Source organism: Camelina sativa, chromosome 10 (assembly GCF_030686135.1).
Source record: "Camelina sativa cultivar CO46 ecotype springtype chromosome 10, ASM3068613v1".
NCBI classification, from domain to species: Eukaryota; Viridiplantae; Streptophyta; class Magnoliopsida; order Brassicales; family Brassicaceae; genus Camelina; species Camelina sativa.
Window position 1 is genome coordinate 12,669,552 of NC_141889.1, and position 13,735 is coordinate 12,683,286.

At 34.3% G+C, this 13,735-nt stretch overlaps 3 protein-coding genes across 6 annotated transcripts; all 3 read right to left on the reverse strand.

Moving 5' to 3' along the window:
• Window positions 1–5,394: 5,394 nt before the first annotated feature.
• On the reverse strand, window positions 5,395–7,363 carry LOC104718838 (CASP-like protein 1D1). The gene is made up of 3 exons (XM_010436639.3): window positions 6,928–7,363; window positions 6,037–6,166; window positions 5,395–5,827 (listed from the first exon to the last, which is right to left on the reverse strand). Exons 1-3 carry the CDS (start codon window positions 7,161–7,163, stop codon window positions 5,606–5,608), a joined length of 588 nt encoding a protein of 195 aa, XP_010434941.1. The 5' UTR covers window positions 7,164–7,363; the 3' UTR covers window positions 5,395–5,605.
• Window positions 7,364–9,150: 1,787 nt separating this feature from the next.
• LOC104718839 (putative splicing factor 3A subunit 1) lies at window positions 9,151–11,057 on the reverse strand. Of its 3 annotated transcripts, none has more exons than XM_019230619.2 (3): window positions 10,939–11,057; window positions 9,673–10,726; window positions 9,151–9,572 (listed from the first exon to the last, which is right to left on the reverse strand). In XM_019230619.2, exons 2-3 carry the CDS (start codon window positions 10,696–10,698, stop codon window positions 9,330–9,332), a joined length of 1,269 nt encoding a protein of 422 aa, XP_019086164.1. In that variant the 5' UTR covers window positions 10,699–10,726; window positions 10,939–11,057; the 3' UTR covers window positions 9,151–9,329. The 3 variants fall into 3 exon arrangements, with proteins under 3 accessions (XP_019086164.1, XP_019086165.1, XP_010434942.1); XM_019230620.2 differs by having other exon boundaries at window positions 10,949–11,047; XM_010436640.3 differs by having other exon boundaries at window positions 10,944–11,036.
• Window positions 11,058–11,285: 228 nt separating this feature from the next.
• On the reverse strand, window positions 11,286–13,640 carry LOC104718841 (uncharacterized). 2 transcript variants are annotated; one of them, XM_010436642.3, is made up of 7 exons: window positions 13,454–13,640; window positions 13,264–13,298; window positions 13,035–13,156; window positions 12,377–12,488; window positions 12,121–12,267; window positions 11,914–12,012; window positions 11,286–11,766 (listed from the first exon to the last, which is right to left on the reverse strand). In XM_010436642.3, the coding sequence occupies exons 2-7, from the start codon at window positions 13,288–13,290 to the stop codon at window positions 11,455–11,457; spliced, it is 819 nt and encodes a 272-aa protein (XP_010434944.2). In that variant the 5' UTR covers window positions 13,291–13,298; window positions 13,454–13,640; the 3' UTR covers window positions 11,286–11,454. The 2 variants fall into 2 exon arrangements, with proteins under 2 accessions (XP_010434944.2, XP_087326249.1); XM_087470123.1 differs by having other exon boundaries at window positions 13,264–13,611.
• Window positions 13,641–13,735: the final 95 nt, after the last annotated feature.

Consider the following 13,735-nt stretch of genomic DNA (forward strand, 5'->3'; position numbering starts at 1 on the left):
AGAAGAAGAAAGAGAGGAAAGAGAAAGTGGTTGTATCTGAGAAAGTGAGTGCAATGATTCAGAGTAGGATTGCAGAGAAGTTACCAGATCCTGGAAGCTTTGTACTTGATTGTTCTATCTCCCCAGGAAGGTTTTATCACTCTCTTTGTGATCTTGGTTCTAGTATCAACTTGATGCCACATTCTGTTGCTGTGAGACTCGGAATGATAGATTTCAAGCCAACTAAGATCTCTCTTATCTTAGATGATCGATCTAGAAGGATTCTTGAAGGTGTCTTAGAAGATGTTCCGATTCAGATTGGAGATTGCATGATTCCCACTGATTTTGTGGTGTTGGAATATGACAAAGAGCCTAGTGATCCTCTCATCTTAGGACGTTCTTTCTAGGCTACAGCTGGTGCCATCATAGATGTGAAGAAGGGCCACATATCTCTAAATGTGGATGATTTGGTCATGAACTTTGAGATGGACAAGCTGAGAAGAGCTCCCACTATTGATGGTCAGACATTTTCTGTGGAAATTGCTTCTGATGATGATCCAATCATAGAGCTTCCTGGAGACATTACTGCTGGGTATGTCAAGGAGTTGGAGCCGATTGAGGAAGTAAGTAAGCAAGTTGTTAAACTTGAAGATTGGAGTGGAGATCATATAATCAGTACTAGAGACAATGATGAGGTTCTGATCCATGACAAGCTGCTGGTAGATGATGTTTTTGTTATGGAAACACGAATTGCTGAGGAAAGTTGCAGAATTTTTGAAGAAACACGGGTTGCAGACTCAGCATCGATCGATCCAGCTGTAGTATCGATCGACACACCTCCACGAGAACGTCCAGACTTGTCCAAAACCGAAGATTCTCGAGCTGATTCCTTAGCTGCAAGTCCTAGACCGGTTGTAAAGCTGAAATCTCACCATTCTACAGTCAAGAACCCACTTGTAAGGCCAAGGTATGCATCTCCTTCTCCTAAACCTTCTCCTATCATCAATAAGAATTTCAAAGGTACAAAAACTGTTTTGTAGTTAACCAAGCCACGAGATTATTGTAGAGCGCTTGTTTCTTCTGTTGATGATTTTGCAGGACATAAAAGAAAGCCACCCATACCTCCGTCCCGCCCTGGTCATGATCCTCGCATCCTTGGAAAACCTCATGCACCTAAAGCTTACACACCACCTTGGATGAAGAAACATTCTTTTCAAAAGCATTCATTTCCATGTTCTGATCAACTGGATGCCTGAGATCCGACACAGTCAAGCTAATGACTGAAAACAAGCGCTTAGTGGGAGACAACCCACTGGTAGGTTTTTCTTTTTCTTTTCTCTTTTGATTTATTTTTATTTTTATTCACCAATCTCTTACTTGATAACACTGGGTACAGTGTTGTTTAAGTCTGGGAGAGGCAGCTACTAACTACGTCTTTGTTTTTGAGATTCAGAAAAAAAAAAAAATTGTTTTATTGAGTCAAAATTTTTGTTGGGAACTATGATTTTTCTTTTTAGGTGTATTGCCGTGGTTGATTAATGCTGCAGATTGAATCCACTAATCCGACTAATGGAAAATCCAATGGATGACCAGTAAACCAGAGACATCTAAATTTCCAACTGAATCCATAAAAGTCTGAGGTAACTTCTACACTTTTCTTTTTACCTTATCAAGGAGACTGATGTTCATAGAGCTTGACTCCTTGTTCATACCTGACAAGTAAGATTTTCAAAAGAAAATGGTACTCCTCTCCCTTATTTAGTTTGAAGAGATTATTCCTGAGAGCTTTGTTTGAAAAAAAAAAAGAGAGAATAAAAGATGAGATGATTTTGATCATTTTAGAGAGATAGGTAAGCTTAGACCTCATTATTCTAATCTTGAGTCAAATGATCACACAAAGCTTAGAAGCAAGAGGTAGGTAAATTACCTATGACCCCATTATTCGCCTACAACTTTCAGAAAAAAAAAAAGAATAGTAAAAAAAAAAAACAGCAAAGCAATGCTCAAAGGAGGATAAGAATAGAATAAGTCTGGGGGAGAGAAAGAGTACCACTGGTATTAAAGATATTGTCTTGCTTGTTATGGTATTGTACGGGAATGAGTTTAGAAGGTTCTTGACATTGATCAAATTGATGAGACCCACTGATGAAGGCTTAATGGAGGAAGTAGTGGAATTTGGTTTGAATTTGGGATGCTATGAATGTCAACGGAGAAGTACATGGTAGTTCGATTTGAATTTATCTGCTAAGCATATGGATTATGGTTTGGATGATCATGGTATTACTTTAAAAAGAAAAGGAGTTTTCGCGTTTTCAAACCTTTTTCACAGGTCTAAGTTTATGTTTTGCTTGAGGGCAAACAAAGACTAAGTCTCGGGGAGTTGATATATCATGGTTTTTAGGTGTTTTTAGCCATGATATAAGTCTTATTTATAGAGTATTTTTGGTATTTTTAGAGTCTTTTGAGTCTTGATAGGATTTTGGCACGGATGGGTCGAAATGGAGCAAGTTGGATCGTTTTGGAGCATTTAACCGGAGGAAATCAACTTGGAGTCTGATTATATGAAGAGCGTCGATCGACACCACATGAGCATCGGTCGACACCCATGCAAGACGAGACAAGTCTTCAAATTTGGAAGTTTTACAAAGTTGCCCAAGTTTTCCATATTTGCATCATTAGTCCCTGAACGTGTTTTAGGAATATAAATATGTTTTCTAGGTCATTGTTTAGACCTAAGCTTTATTTTTCTCCCTGCAACATTTGAGAGCAAAACCCTGAGAGATTTTTAGAGAGCTTTTGGAGAGAAGAATCAAGACACCTTCAAAGAAGATTCAGAACTCCTTTCCTTCTTCTTTAATCTCTTTCTTAATGCAATTTATTCAGAAGATGTTTTATGTTTCATTGATTATGTCTGAGTAGATCTGCTTGTTAGGTTTAGGGTTTCTCATTAGGGATTTCATGGATTATTAGATCTGTTATTATTTAGGGTTCATTATCTTTCTTGTTCTTCACCATAGGTTGTTCTTAATGCTAGATCTTTGATTAGTCATCTGGATTCAGATCTTAGGATTATTAATTGATATGAGAATATAACTGATTTTCCTGATAAAACCTTTGGTGAGCAAAATTACTTCTTGCAAAGAGATTTGATTTAGTAATTTTGTGAACTTATCTAAACTTGATTTTATTGCTGATTTTTAACCTAGAAATTAACAAAGAGAATTGGATTTTCTGGTTTTAAATTTAGATAATATTTGTAGTGAGAACTGATTTATTTTACAATTGTGTTTAGAGTTCAAGAATTGTGCTTAATTGTTGAATCCGTCTTGTTTAATTAATTGATCTAATTTTCCATGATTTCCTGAGAATTTCCCTAGGCCTAGCGTTTCATTCTTCTGAATTCTACAACTATTTATTTCTATTTCAACTTGCAATTTAATTACAATATTTTGGTTTAGCATAATCAAAAGATTATTAAATCTATTGTGTGAATCTGGAGTCTTTGTGGATTCGATCCCTAAATACTACAGTTGATCTCTTAATTTGAGAGAGTATCTCAGGGTTAAATTTGAGCATATCACTTTGCCCAAAGAAAGTGATAGAGTCTCTTTACTGTTTTTAGGTAATATTTTGATAGAGAAAAACACAATAAGTCAGAAGTTGATTTAAAAGCTTGATGGAGAGATAATACATAGAAATTCATATATATTAGCTTTTTCCAAGAATTTATATCTAATTATTTTTTAGATTTTCTTCATATACTAAAAATTAGCAAAGTGATTTCATAATGCACAACATTCTTCCTTACAAAATGATCAAACTGATAATAGAAATTGGTTTTTATATTAAAAATATATATATAAAAAGGTTATATTACCATTGACGTTCTTTTCTTCTCCACATTAACATCTTTTGGGGAAACCTCTTCTTTGATTATCCATTTTATTTCTTCGAAATTGAGAAGTATAAACGCTTTAGCCAAGCAGAGAAAGAAAGAACAGAAGAATCGTGAAAAAAAATCAATTCTAATTTAAGATTTTTCTCCAATTCAAAACGATGTTATTTTAACATTTTATTGTAAACAACATCGTTTTAAGCTTTCTAAACCAAAGATCTTGACATATCATCGTTTATGTCATATGACTCAGTTATTTTTAACAGTTGACTAACACTATTTGTGTCAATGTAAGATTATGAATAAAGCTTCGAAGATTATGTAGTAAATTTAAATTATGTTGGAGTTTAAGGTTGGATAATACACTGTTTTGTTTTGTCTAGCTAGAAATATACACTTTTCAAATAATACAGATTAAAATATACCGTTTTCCTAACATTACACTTTCAGTGTATAATAGAAATAGTAGAACTGATATCTTTATTTTGAATTATTGTTTCTTCAATATTCCTTGTTTGAGACAGACGTATAACGGTATATATGGGCCGTGTAAAATCTTATAATGTCTTTGGTAATCATGAGGCAATGAGCTCGTGTATCCGTTTTCATTACATCTTTATTAATTTTCCGTGAGTATCAATCATTTGAATTACCAGATTTGTTCACAAGAAAAAACATTTCGTTTTCGTTATTTAATTATTATGATTTGTCAAAACAATTCCAAACTAATGGGATACTTAGGTCGTCGTTGGATAACCCGTATTAGTATTAGTATCTAGTAAAGTACACATATTAATTGCGATTAAAAATATCACATTCTAAATTTGACAAGTAGAGGTTTCTTACACGCAATCATAAGCTAAAATGTTATATTACGATCTTGTTAATTGGTATGTACGTCGTCATGAACATCTCGCATTCAGATTCAAAGATGTACATAAGTAGTTAAATTGTACTTAATAGATAATCTTAAATTATGGGTTCTCGTGGGGCTACGCTAATAAACGAAAATAAAATATCAAAACAATCGTGACAATACAAATACCAGCTGTAACGGTCAGTGGCCACTATAACATAATTATTAATCACAATCATCTTTGAACCGTTACGTTTTACTATATATACTATTCACTCTGTATTCTATAAATTGATTAAATTCATTTTTTAGAATTTTCATACATATCAATCAAACATACAAGAATGTGATTATGCTCAATGTATTTTTTTCTTTTTTTTTTTACAAATTTTTTATAACTCTAAAGCATAGTACTGTTCAACAATTTTTTCTTAAAGTTTTCATCACCAATAACTAATAAATAACACATATATAAAACTTTAAAATTTTATATCTTTGTGAAACAATTATTTTTTCTAAAACATGGATTATTTAAGAATGGAATTAAGAAGTGCAATCTCTTACCCTCTTCAACCAGAAAACTTTTCTTTATGTCTGCCAAAGATTGTTTAGCCACAACTCCACCAATCAGATCGATAAAAAGACTGGTCATTAACGACTCATCAATCCAAACATAAAATAACATTCAAAAGATTCATTAGAAACCTCGGGTTACAAATAAACTAATCACACAATCATACAAAACCGAAGAAATTAATACTACAACACTAATGAAACTAAACAAACAAAAGTCAACTTCGACAGAGACCAAAGAAACAAGTACAAGATCAATATGAATTGACTAAAACATAAACAAAGAACACAAAGAGAGTGAATCAACGGATTCTCTTGTAGAGGGAGATCACAGAGATGATGGAGAGGAGGAGGAGGAGGATCGAAGCTACCAATGAGACGCCTAGGGCGCCTGCAACATGACGGCAAAACTTATCGTAGGCATGACATATTTTGACCCATCTCACTTGTTTGTTTCCCTTCAGACCAAGGTAAGCTACTCCACCTCCCGCTCCGGTCGCTGAGGCCACTATCCCCACCATCACCTGCCCAAAAAACGATGTCGTTGAATATTCAATAATAGAACAAAACATTTAGTTGTTTACCATAAAGTGATTTTTGTCTTAATAACACCTAAATTAATTGAAATGCTTTTAGTTGTTTTTTTGTTTTTTTTTTTAAATTACAATAAAAATACTACCCCAAAAAAGTCCAAGTTAATTTATGGTTTCATTTTTTACGGTTAATTAGTTACCGCATCCATAATGGCAAGGTTGAGCAAGAGAATCGCAGAGCAAGAGGAAGGCTTCTTGAAAGCAGATACGGTAGCAACTGTAGATAGAATACTGTAAATGCAAGCCACCGAGAGTGCCACCACAAAGTATCTACGCATAAAACAAAACAAAAAAAAGATTCACTTATCAGATACTCCATAAATTAAATTAAAGAAGTATACAGTTTTAAAATCTTTTTGAAGATGCTTTTATACCATTATTGAACATTGATATAATCTTTCAGTCTTTTTCGTTAAATATATATAGCTTTCTCCAACTTACTTTTGACTTTCCAAAATCTTTGTTTCGAAATCTCAACTACTCCCACACGCATGCAAAAGTCAGTATATTAAAAAAAAAAAAGCCATATACTATTGGGCAGTTGCACTTGCATGCAGTCATGCAGATTGTTTGTTATATGCTTAAACTTTTAGCCAATGCTACATCTATTTATTCATATATGTATGACCAATCCCTGGTTTCTCAAAATTTAATATTTTTTTAGTGTTATAGAGAGGGGGAAAATACCATATGGTCTGACCAAATTTTTAATGGCCATTGTTATACACTATTCGTATTTGACATGACTTATTCCTACTTGATATTAAAATATGGTCTACTAATTAAGAGCCGTGCTAGAAAAAAACAAGGTGTATTCCAAGGTAAGGTACTTGCCATACAACGTTACTTCAAAAAGTACAATAAATCATAATTCCGAATGATGTACTTGACTTGACTATGATATAATACCAATCAGAGTTCTGAACCTTAGTCACGTTTACTATGAGATAATCAATCAACTTCGACGAACATACTAAATTATATATATATATATATATATATATAGTAGATGAGTTAACTAATGAACTTACATAAGCGCCGGTGAATTGGTGAAATTGGCAGTAGGAATCCGTTTGGTAGTTCCAGGGATTAATATATTCGTGGTCTGTTTACTTGTAACCATTACCACAATCGATGTCAAAGTGGCTGCAAACAGAACTATTCTTAGCAAAACTTGGATAATCCAACAACTCTTCGTATTGGTGCCGCATCCTGGCACGGTCGACTTCTCGGTGTCCAACGTTGATTTGGTTTCATCAGAACCCATAACTCAATCTTGGAATTAAATTTAGGAAAGGTGATGTGAATTCTGTGTTATGGGGAGGTGGTGATATGTTTAGTACGTTAAGAGGGGGTTATATATTATTGTGGACTGATTGTGGGTTAAGTGCGTCTGAAAGAAGAAACATAATGTATTGCTAGAATAATGTTTATTAATATTATAATAAAAAGTCGCGCGACTAATATGGGTGGGTGTTTCGAACACGCTAGAGCTATTTGAAAATTGTAATTAAGAGTCACTATGTTCATATATATCCGTTAAGATCTCATCTTCTGGCAGTCTCATCTTTATAGGTCTTATGGTAGTTGTTAATGTGAAACTACGCTAAAACATCGTGTGTGTGTGCAACTGAATGTCTGCATGTTGCGTACATACCGATATTATACTAAGAAAAAGGGATGGTCGTAACCTTATACGTATACGATAGAGCGGAGTTGACATTTTTAAAAAAAAACAAAAGGTGCTGATTTTTGAAAAGAAAATAACTTTGAAAATTCCACGGTAACATGCATATGCTATTTTGAAAGAGTTTTTATGAGAAAAAAATATTAGAAGATGTGAACTCAATATATAAACCAATAAAACTAATTTTAGTATACTCAGAAAGTTTGTTAAATACTACATTTTATTTGATTAAATCTCTGAAATCTTGAACCCAACAACTCATGACTTGTACTGATTGTAAACAAGAATTTAAAAGTACCGAAACCAATTGACACACTTTTAAAAAATCTAAGGACCAATAATTCTTTAATTTTTATGAAGAATCCACACGTTGATATATTTTCCTATATTTTGGGTTTTTCTTTATTGCGTGTGGATCTTAATTTGATATAGTAACCTTGTAGTCTCTTACCAAATATATTAAGCTTAAGGTAAACGATAAAGTAATTTTTAACAGATACGTCGGCTAACTCGATATAAAGAAAGAAACTAATTTGACCTAAGAATATATTACCAAGTAGTGCGTTTAGTCATTGTTATAACTGATAAAGAAACTTATGATGCCATCTAATTTAAGTAATAAACAAGATTCAGTCATAGCTTATGGATATCATAGTTTTGACCAATAGCGGACCCATGATAAATTTTGAACCAGGTCAAACACAAGTAAAAAAAAAAAATTAATGAGGGTAAATGTGTTTTTTTTTTCTTAAGAACCATTAGGGAAATTTAAAAGTACCGAAACCAATTTAATGAAAACCAACATTAAATTGACCGCTACTTTTTATTAGTATTTTACGTAGAAATGCAGAGCAATTTAATGAAACTAGTACTATAACCAAAGATGCAATCTCTTCTTCTTAAACAAAGATAATCGAGCTAGCAATAATTGAGTAACACTTTTTTATATGCATGAAAAAATATGGCAACTAAAAAGATACGTAAACAGTTTGGCTAAACAAATTGTGTCTCTATGACTATGTCAACAATAAATATGTATGGCAATTGTTATTTTATTTCAAAATAATGGGAAAAAGATTCACAAAAATAAAAGAAAAAATATTAAAATAAATTAGGCAGCTGTCGTGAATAAACTAAAAGTGTATATGATAAGGCAATGATCACGACAGCGACGATGATGATTGATTTATCATCTTGAACTAAATTTTGTCAAAAGTCTTTTGTCCTTCAAAAATAATCTATTGGAAATGTGTTATTTTCTCTTCACATACACGTAATTTTCTATACACAATGGTCATTTTGTCAATATGTATATTAATGCGTATTTATACTTTTATACGGGTGAATCTTTAAATACAATAACTACTTTTGATATTGAAAGGTGCCACATCTACTATCTAAAATTATATAAATAGCGTCAAGGCTACTACCGAAAATGATACTACTCATTTATGAACAAGTATTCTCAAGGTAAATCATGTTGCTTTTTACAGTTCAATGTGTTTTAACTATGTAAAAACCTTGGAAGCGGAACCAAACTGTGCACCAATTAAAAAGAGGTTAACCATGACCACGTACGAGTATGCCATCCCATATTATAGTCTATATAAAGGATCTCTTAAGATAAGAATCCAACACAAACTTAAGTCACTAGAGAGCTAGATAGTTTTAAACATGTACTACTAAAGACAGTAGTCATTAAAAGAGCTAGGAGATTGAGAAGAATTTATTTCCCTATGGATCAACTCATAAAGAAAGAGTTAGGGTATCTCCAGGTCCAACATTGTAATGTGCAAGAGACTTGTCGTTGTCCTCTAAAACCCTGGCTTTTCCACTAGTTAACTTGTGTGTGCTTGCTGGAATTTGGATCTCCCCAGCTATTTTCTCCTTTAAACTTGCCACGCTTTCCGATAACGACTGCACTGTGATCTCAATGACGACTTGCCCACCATCAGCATTGGGAACCGAAACCTTGATTGTAGACGAACCCTGTAAAAATGATGTAAAAAAAGTAATGGTTAGAATATACAACTATCACATACGTAAAGCAGAGGAAAGGACTGTATGTAATTAAGAAGGAGAACATCACCGGATGTTGAGCAAGAAACTGGTCTTCTGGAACAAGGGGCGCTGACTCGTCAAGCCTTTGCCTCTTTGGATTAGGTTCCTCAAGTAGTGGAGGAGGAGGAGGCTGCTTTGGTAGCGGTGGAAACTGGTCCTTGTTAGCAAAATCATTGGCCACAGAAGCATGCCAATCCAACATAGCCTGCTCTCCTCTTTCAAGCCATTTATAATGCTGGGCAGGATCCCACTGAATACGTTTGAGAAAAGCATCAATAATGGCTTTCAGAAAAGCGGGACTATCACTCAGCTCTTGTCCCACATCAGTAGGCAGGGGAGTTAACACTTTGGTATACGCAACAACAAGCTCAGTAAACTGACGAAAGCTTCTATCAGTAGAGTTCATAAACCCAAGCTCAGGGCGATTTCTCTCAGCCAAACCCAACCAAAACTCACTCCCATACCAAGCCGCAAAGTGAGCTGTGAGCTTCATCGTATCAAACTCCCTGAGACTCATCTCTGGAGGAAGACGCAACTGTAAACAATTAGGCAGAATAATGAACTGAGGCTTGGGTAAGGGTTGTTGTGCTGCTGCTGCAGCCTCATCATCAACAACAACAACAACTTCATCACCATCATCATCATCCTTTTGAGAACGGTACTCAGCAAGCTTCTTCTGGTAAAACGCGTGAAGAGGATTTGATCTTTTCATAAACTGGTATCTTTCAGTGTTGAAATTATAGTCCCTGATCATCTTCTCAGCCTTGTCACCTTCTTTGGAAACGTAATCCGCAGTTCTCTCGATTAGGGTTTTGATATTACCTGGAGGTGGCTCAACGATTTCGCCAGTAGTGATGACAGCTTCATCGTGAGTCCCGTTCCTGTATTCCATAAGCCTCTTCTGGTAGAGTCCGTGATTAGGATCTGAGCTATCCACAAAGCTGTAACTTGGAAACGTTTCCAATAGCTCCTCCTCATACTCAACTCCGTTTTCGAAGATGAACACCGCCGCTATGTCGATCATCGTTTCCAGATCTAGATCGTTCTGCGACATTTTTTTCTTCTTCTTTCTTTCTTTCTTTCTACGAACAAACCACAAAACAATAAAACGATCAGATTCTTCTTATCGACATTTTTGGTTTCTAATAATACTATCAATCAAATTTACCGATTAGGTTGATTAAAGCTACGGACTAGTTAGGGTTTCTATGGGAGAGAGAGAGAGAGAGAGAGAGAGAGAGAGAGAGAGAGAGAGAGAGAGAGAGAGAGAGAGAGAGAGAGAGAGAGACCGTACCGTACCGTACCTCAGCTTGAGAGAGATCCGCCGTGACGTCGAGAGAAACAACGAACGACTTGGAGGAGAGAAATCAATAGAAGTTGAACCGTCACTACGACGACGAACAATAAGTTCCCAAATGTGTTCGTTTTCTAATGGGCCTTTTATTTTTGGGCCTTGATTGGTAGTCTAATTAAAACTTGAATTGATTAATCACTTTGTTTTTTTTTTGTTTATGAGTAAATCAAACTTTTTTTTTTTTGGTGAAAATGATTTAATCAACCTTAATTAGTGTATGAACCGCATTATTCAAGTCACTAACTAAAAGTATCGTAATTCGTAATCATGTAAAATAGGAGTAGTACTTAATAAGAAGAAGAGCCACAATTATAATATTGACAACGAAAAAAGAAGTTTAGTGATGAGAAGATTTCTACCAAATTAATTACAACATTGTGTAGTGTTTCAAACCAAGTGTCACGCACAAACAAAAGAAGAAATTCGAATCAAGAACCTTGTGAACAAGGAAGGATTTCACGATACCATCTTTGATGTCCAGTAATGTACGGCCTTGCGTGATTCTTGCACATCCGCCATATTATGTGCCTTTGGAATTCCAAAGATCAGTTTGGAAACCGACACACCAAGATCGATACTAATCATGTCGACTTGTTGTAGTCTTGCAGTCCACTCATCTGGCGCCAAATCGGTTGGAGGAACACTGGTTATGAAAGCAGTCATTCGCGTTGAGAGAAGATTATGCTCATTTGCTAGAGAAGACTCTACGACGGGGTTGAAGGCAGCATGGAGAAGGAACCAACGGTTGAAATCAACAACTTCCCGCATCTGCAAACAAACATTTCATAAACAACAGTTTTTAAGAAATAGATGCTGGCATGCATTAATATTAAACAGGTACAGGTTCAATATAAGATCAGTGTAATAACAGAGGTCCATCATCATATACAAAGTTCATATATATATATATCATACCTGATCAAAAGGAAGAATGAGGCGCTTGTGGAAACGCTGATAAAACTCTGGAGAAAACTGTTCATGAGCAGTTTGAACCTCGTCCAACAAACGAAATAGCTAAAACATAAGATGTAGAAAACTAATTTTGAGAAACTGGATTCTTCCAAGTTTAAACAATTACAAAAACCAAATAAGAATTGTTTGAATTGAACAATTAAGTTTTACCATATTATGATAATCCCAGTGATTAGTATTATAATCACGAAGAAGATTGTATAGAATAGTGGTTCCTTGGAAAGGTGGTGTAGACCGGAATAATAACCACTTCTCATACTCATGACACAATGCCGGGTAATGAGAACGTCTGAGGCACTGCACTTGGAGAAAACAAAAATAAACAGACATTGTTGAGCTCACATACCACACCACACCACAGAAGAACTTAACTAAAAAAAAACTGTTGCAAATACTATTATTGTACCTTTCCACAGGTTTTCAATTTGCAATTTCGACAGTTTAACTCCAACTCAAAGTCATTTTTTCCAAAGGGGATCATCTGACGACAGTGTGCGCATTCATAGATCATCTTCATTCTTCAAAACAAACAAACAAAACAAAAGAAAACATTGAAAGATCTACTAACACTACTAGCGTGGAAACATCAAAACCTAAAAATTGGAAACAGAGAGATGAGTTTTTTTAACCAGAGAAGACCATCTCTAAACTAAGCAATTGCGAAGAACAATTTTGTCCTTAAATTTGCTAAACCAAGAAAATTTCTTTAAAGATCTGGAAACAGAGAGATAAAGATTCTTAAGCAGAGAAGACCAATTCTAAGTATAAAGCAACCTAAGAACAATTAAACAAATCTCCTTGCTTACGAAGACGATTGAGTTAAAGAACAATTTTAACAAATCTCCTTCCTTACGAAGACGATCGAGTTAAAGAAGAAATTTAGCAAATCTCCTCCGTAGTGGAGACGATCGAGTTATAAGAACAGTTGATGAAACTAGTAAAATCTGGGAACCTAGCAAGAGACTAACAGAGATCTATATCTACCAAAATCAGCAAGATGTTCTACAAAATTGGAGCTAGATCTAGCATAATTGGAGGAAGATTTAGCAAAAAAAATCGGAAACCTTATCACCGGAGATATTTGGGATGAAGCTTTCAGCAGCGACGAGACGATCGACGGAAACGTAACTACCTCTCCTTTTTTTTTTTTGTAAGCACAGAATCGCCCAAATGGTTTGATGATGAACTACATATATATATATATATATATATATATAGTCAAATGGGCTTAATGAGCTGAAAACATCAGCTTACTCGGATGGGCTTGTGATGAAATTTTGAAGTAGTACTAACTTGGAACAAATTTACAAGAATCGCCATCGGGTAAACTGATTTATAGAAAAAAAAAAAATGTTCAGGAACAGATAAAAGAGAGACGGAAATTTGAAGGTTCTTGATATTAAAAATAATAATAAAAAGGTTCTTGATATTAAAAATAATAATAAAAAAAAGTATAGTTGTGTGTTGAAGCTGAGTAACACACCAAATTTCTTTTGGAAAATCACAAGAATAACAAGAGTTTTTGATGATTATGATGATGATGATGAGTAACAGAGCAAAGAGGAAGAAGATAGATTGTTCAGGTTTTTTTTTTTTTTTTTATATGTCAACATCTCTAATAAAATATCTAAATATTCTCCTAATTTCACGTAACGTCTCAATTTTTATTTATTGAGATATATAATTGAATATAAAACTTTATATTAAATTTTTGATATGAAGGTCGAAATGGGTCTAACTATTTTATGGATCGGAGAAATAGAAG

What these genes read in the sequence shown, in the direction of transcription:
- LOC104718838 (XM_010436639.3), bottom strand. Translation starts at nt 7,163, where the DNA reads ATGGGTTCTGATGAAACCAAATCAACGTTGGACACCGAGAAGTCGACC. An exon ending in ACCAATTCACCGGCGCTTAT is followed by an intron (nt 6,167 to 6,927) that starts GTAAGTTCATTA and finishes TTTTATGCGTAG; the next exon opens with ATACTTTGTGGTGGCACTCT. An exon ending in ACCTTGCCATTATGGATGCG is followed by an intron (nt 5,828 to 6,036) that starts GTAACTAATTAA and finishes TTTTTTGGGCAG; the next exon opens with GTGATGGTGGGGATAGTGGC.
- LOC104718839 (XM_019230619.2), bottom strand. Translation starts at nt 10,698, where the DNA reads ATGTCGCAGAACGATCTAGATCTGGAAACGATGATCGACATAGCGGCG. An exon ending in AGTTTCTTGCTCAACATCCG is followed by an intron (nt 9,573 to 9,672) that starts GTGATGTTCTCC and finishes TCATTTTTACAG; the next exon opens with GGTTCGTCTACAATCAAGGT.
- LOC104718841 (XM_010436642.3), bottom strand. Translation starts at nt 13,290, where the DNA reads ATGGCGATTCTTGTAAATTTGTTCCAA. An exon ending in CAAATATCTCCGGTGATAAG is followed by an intron (nt 12,489 to 13,034) that starts GTTTCCGATTTT and finishes TTTGTTTTGAAG; the next exon opens with AATGAAGATGATCTATGAAT. An exon ending in AATTGAAAACCTGTGGAAAG is followed by an intron (nt 12,268 to 12,376) that starts GTACAATAATAG and finishes CTCCAAGTGCAG; the next exon opens with TGCCTCAGACGTTCTCATTA.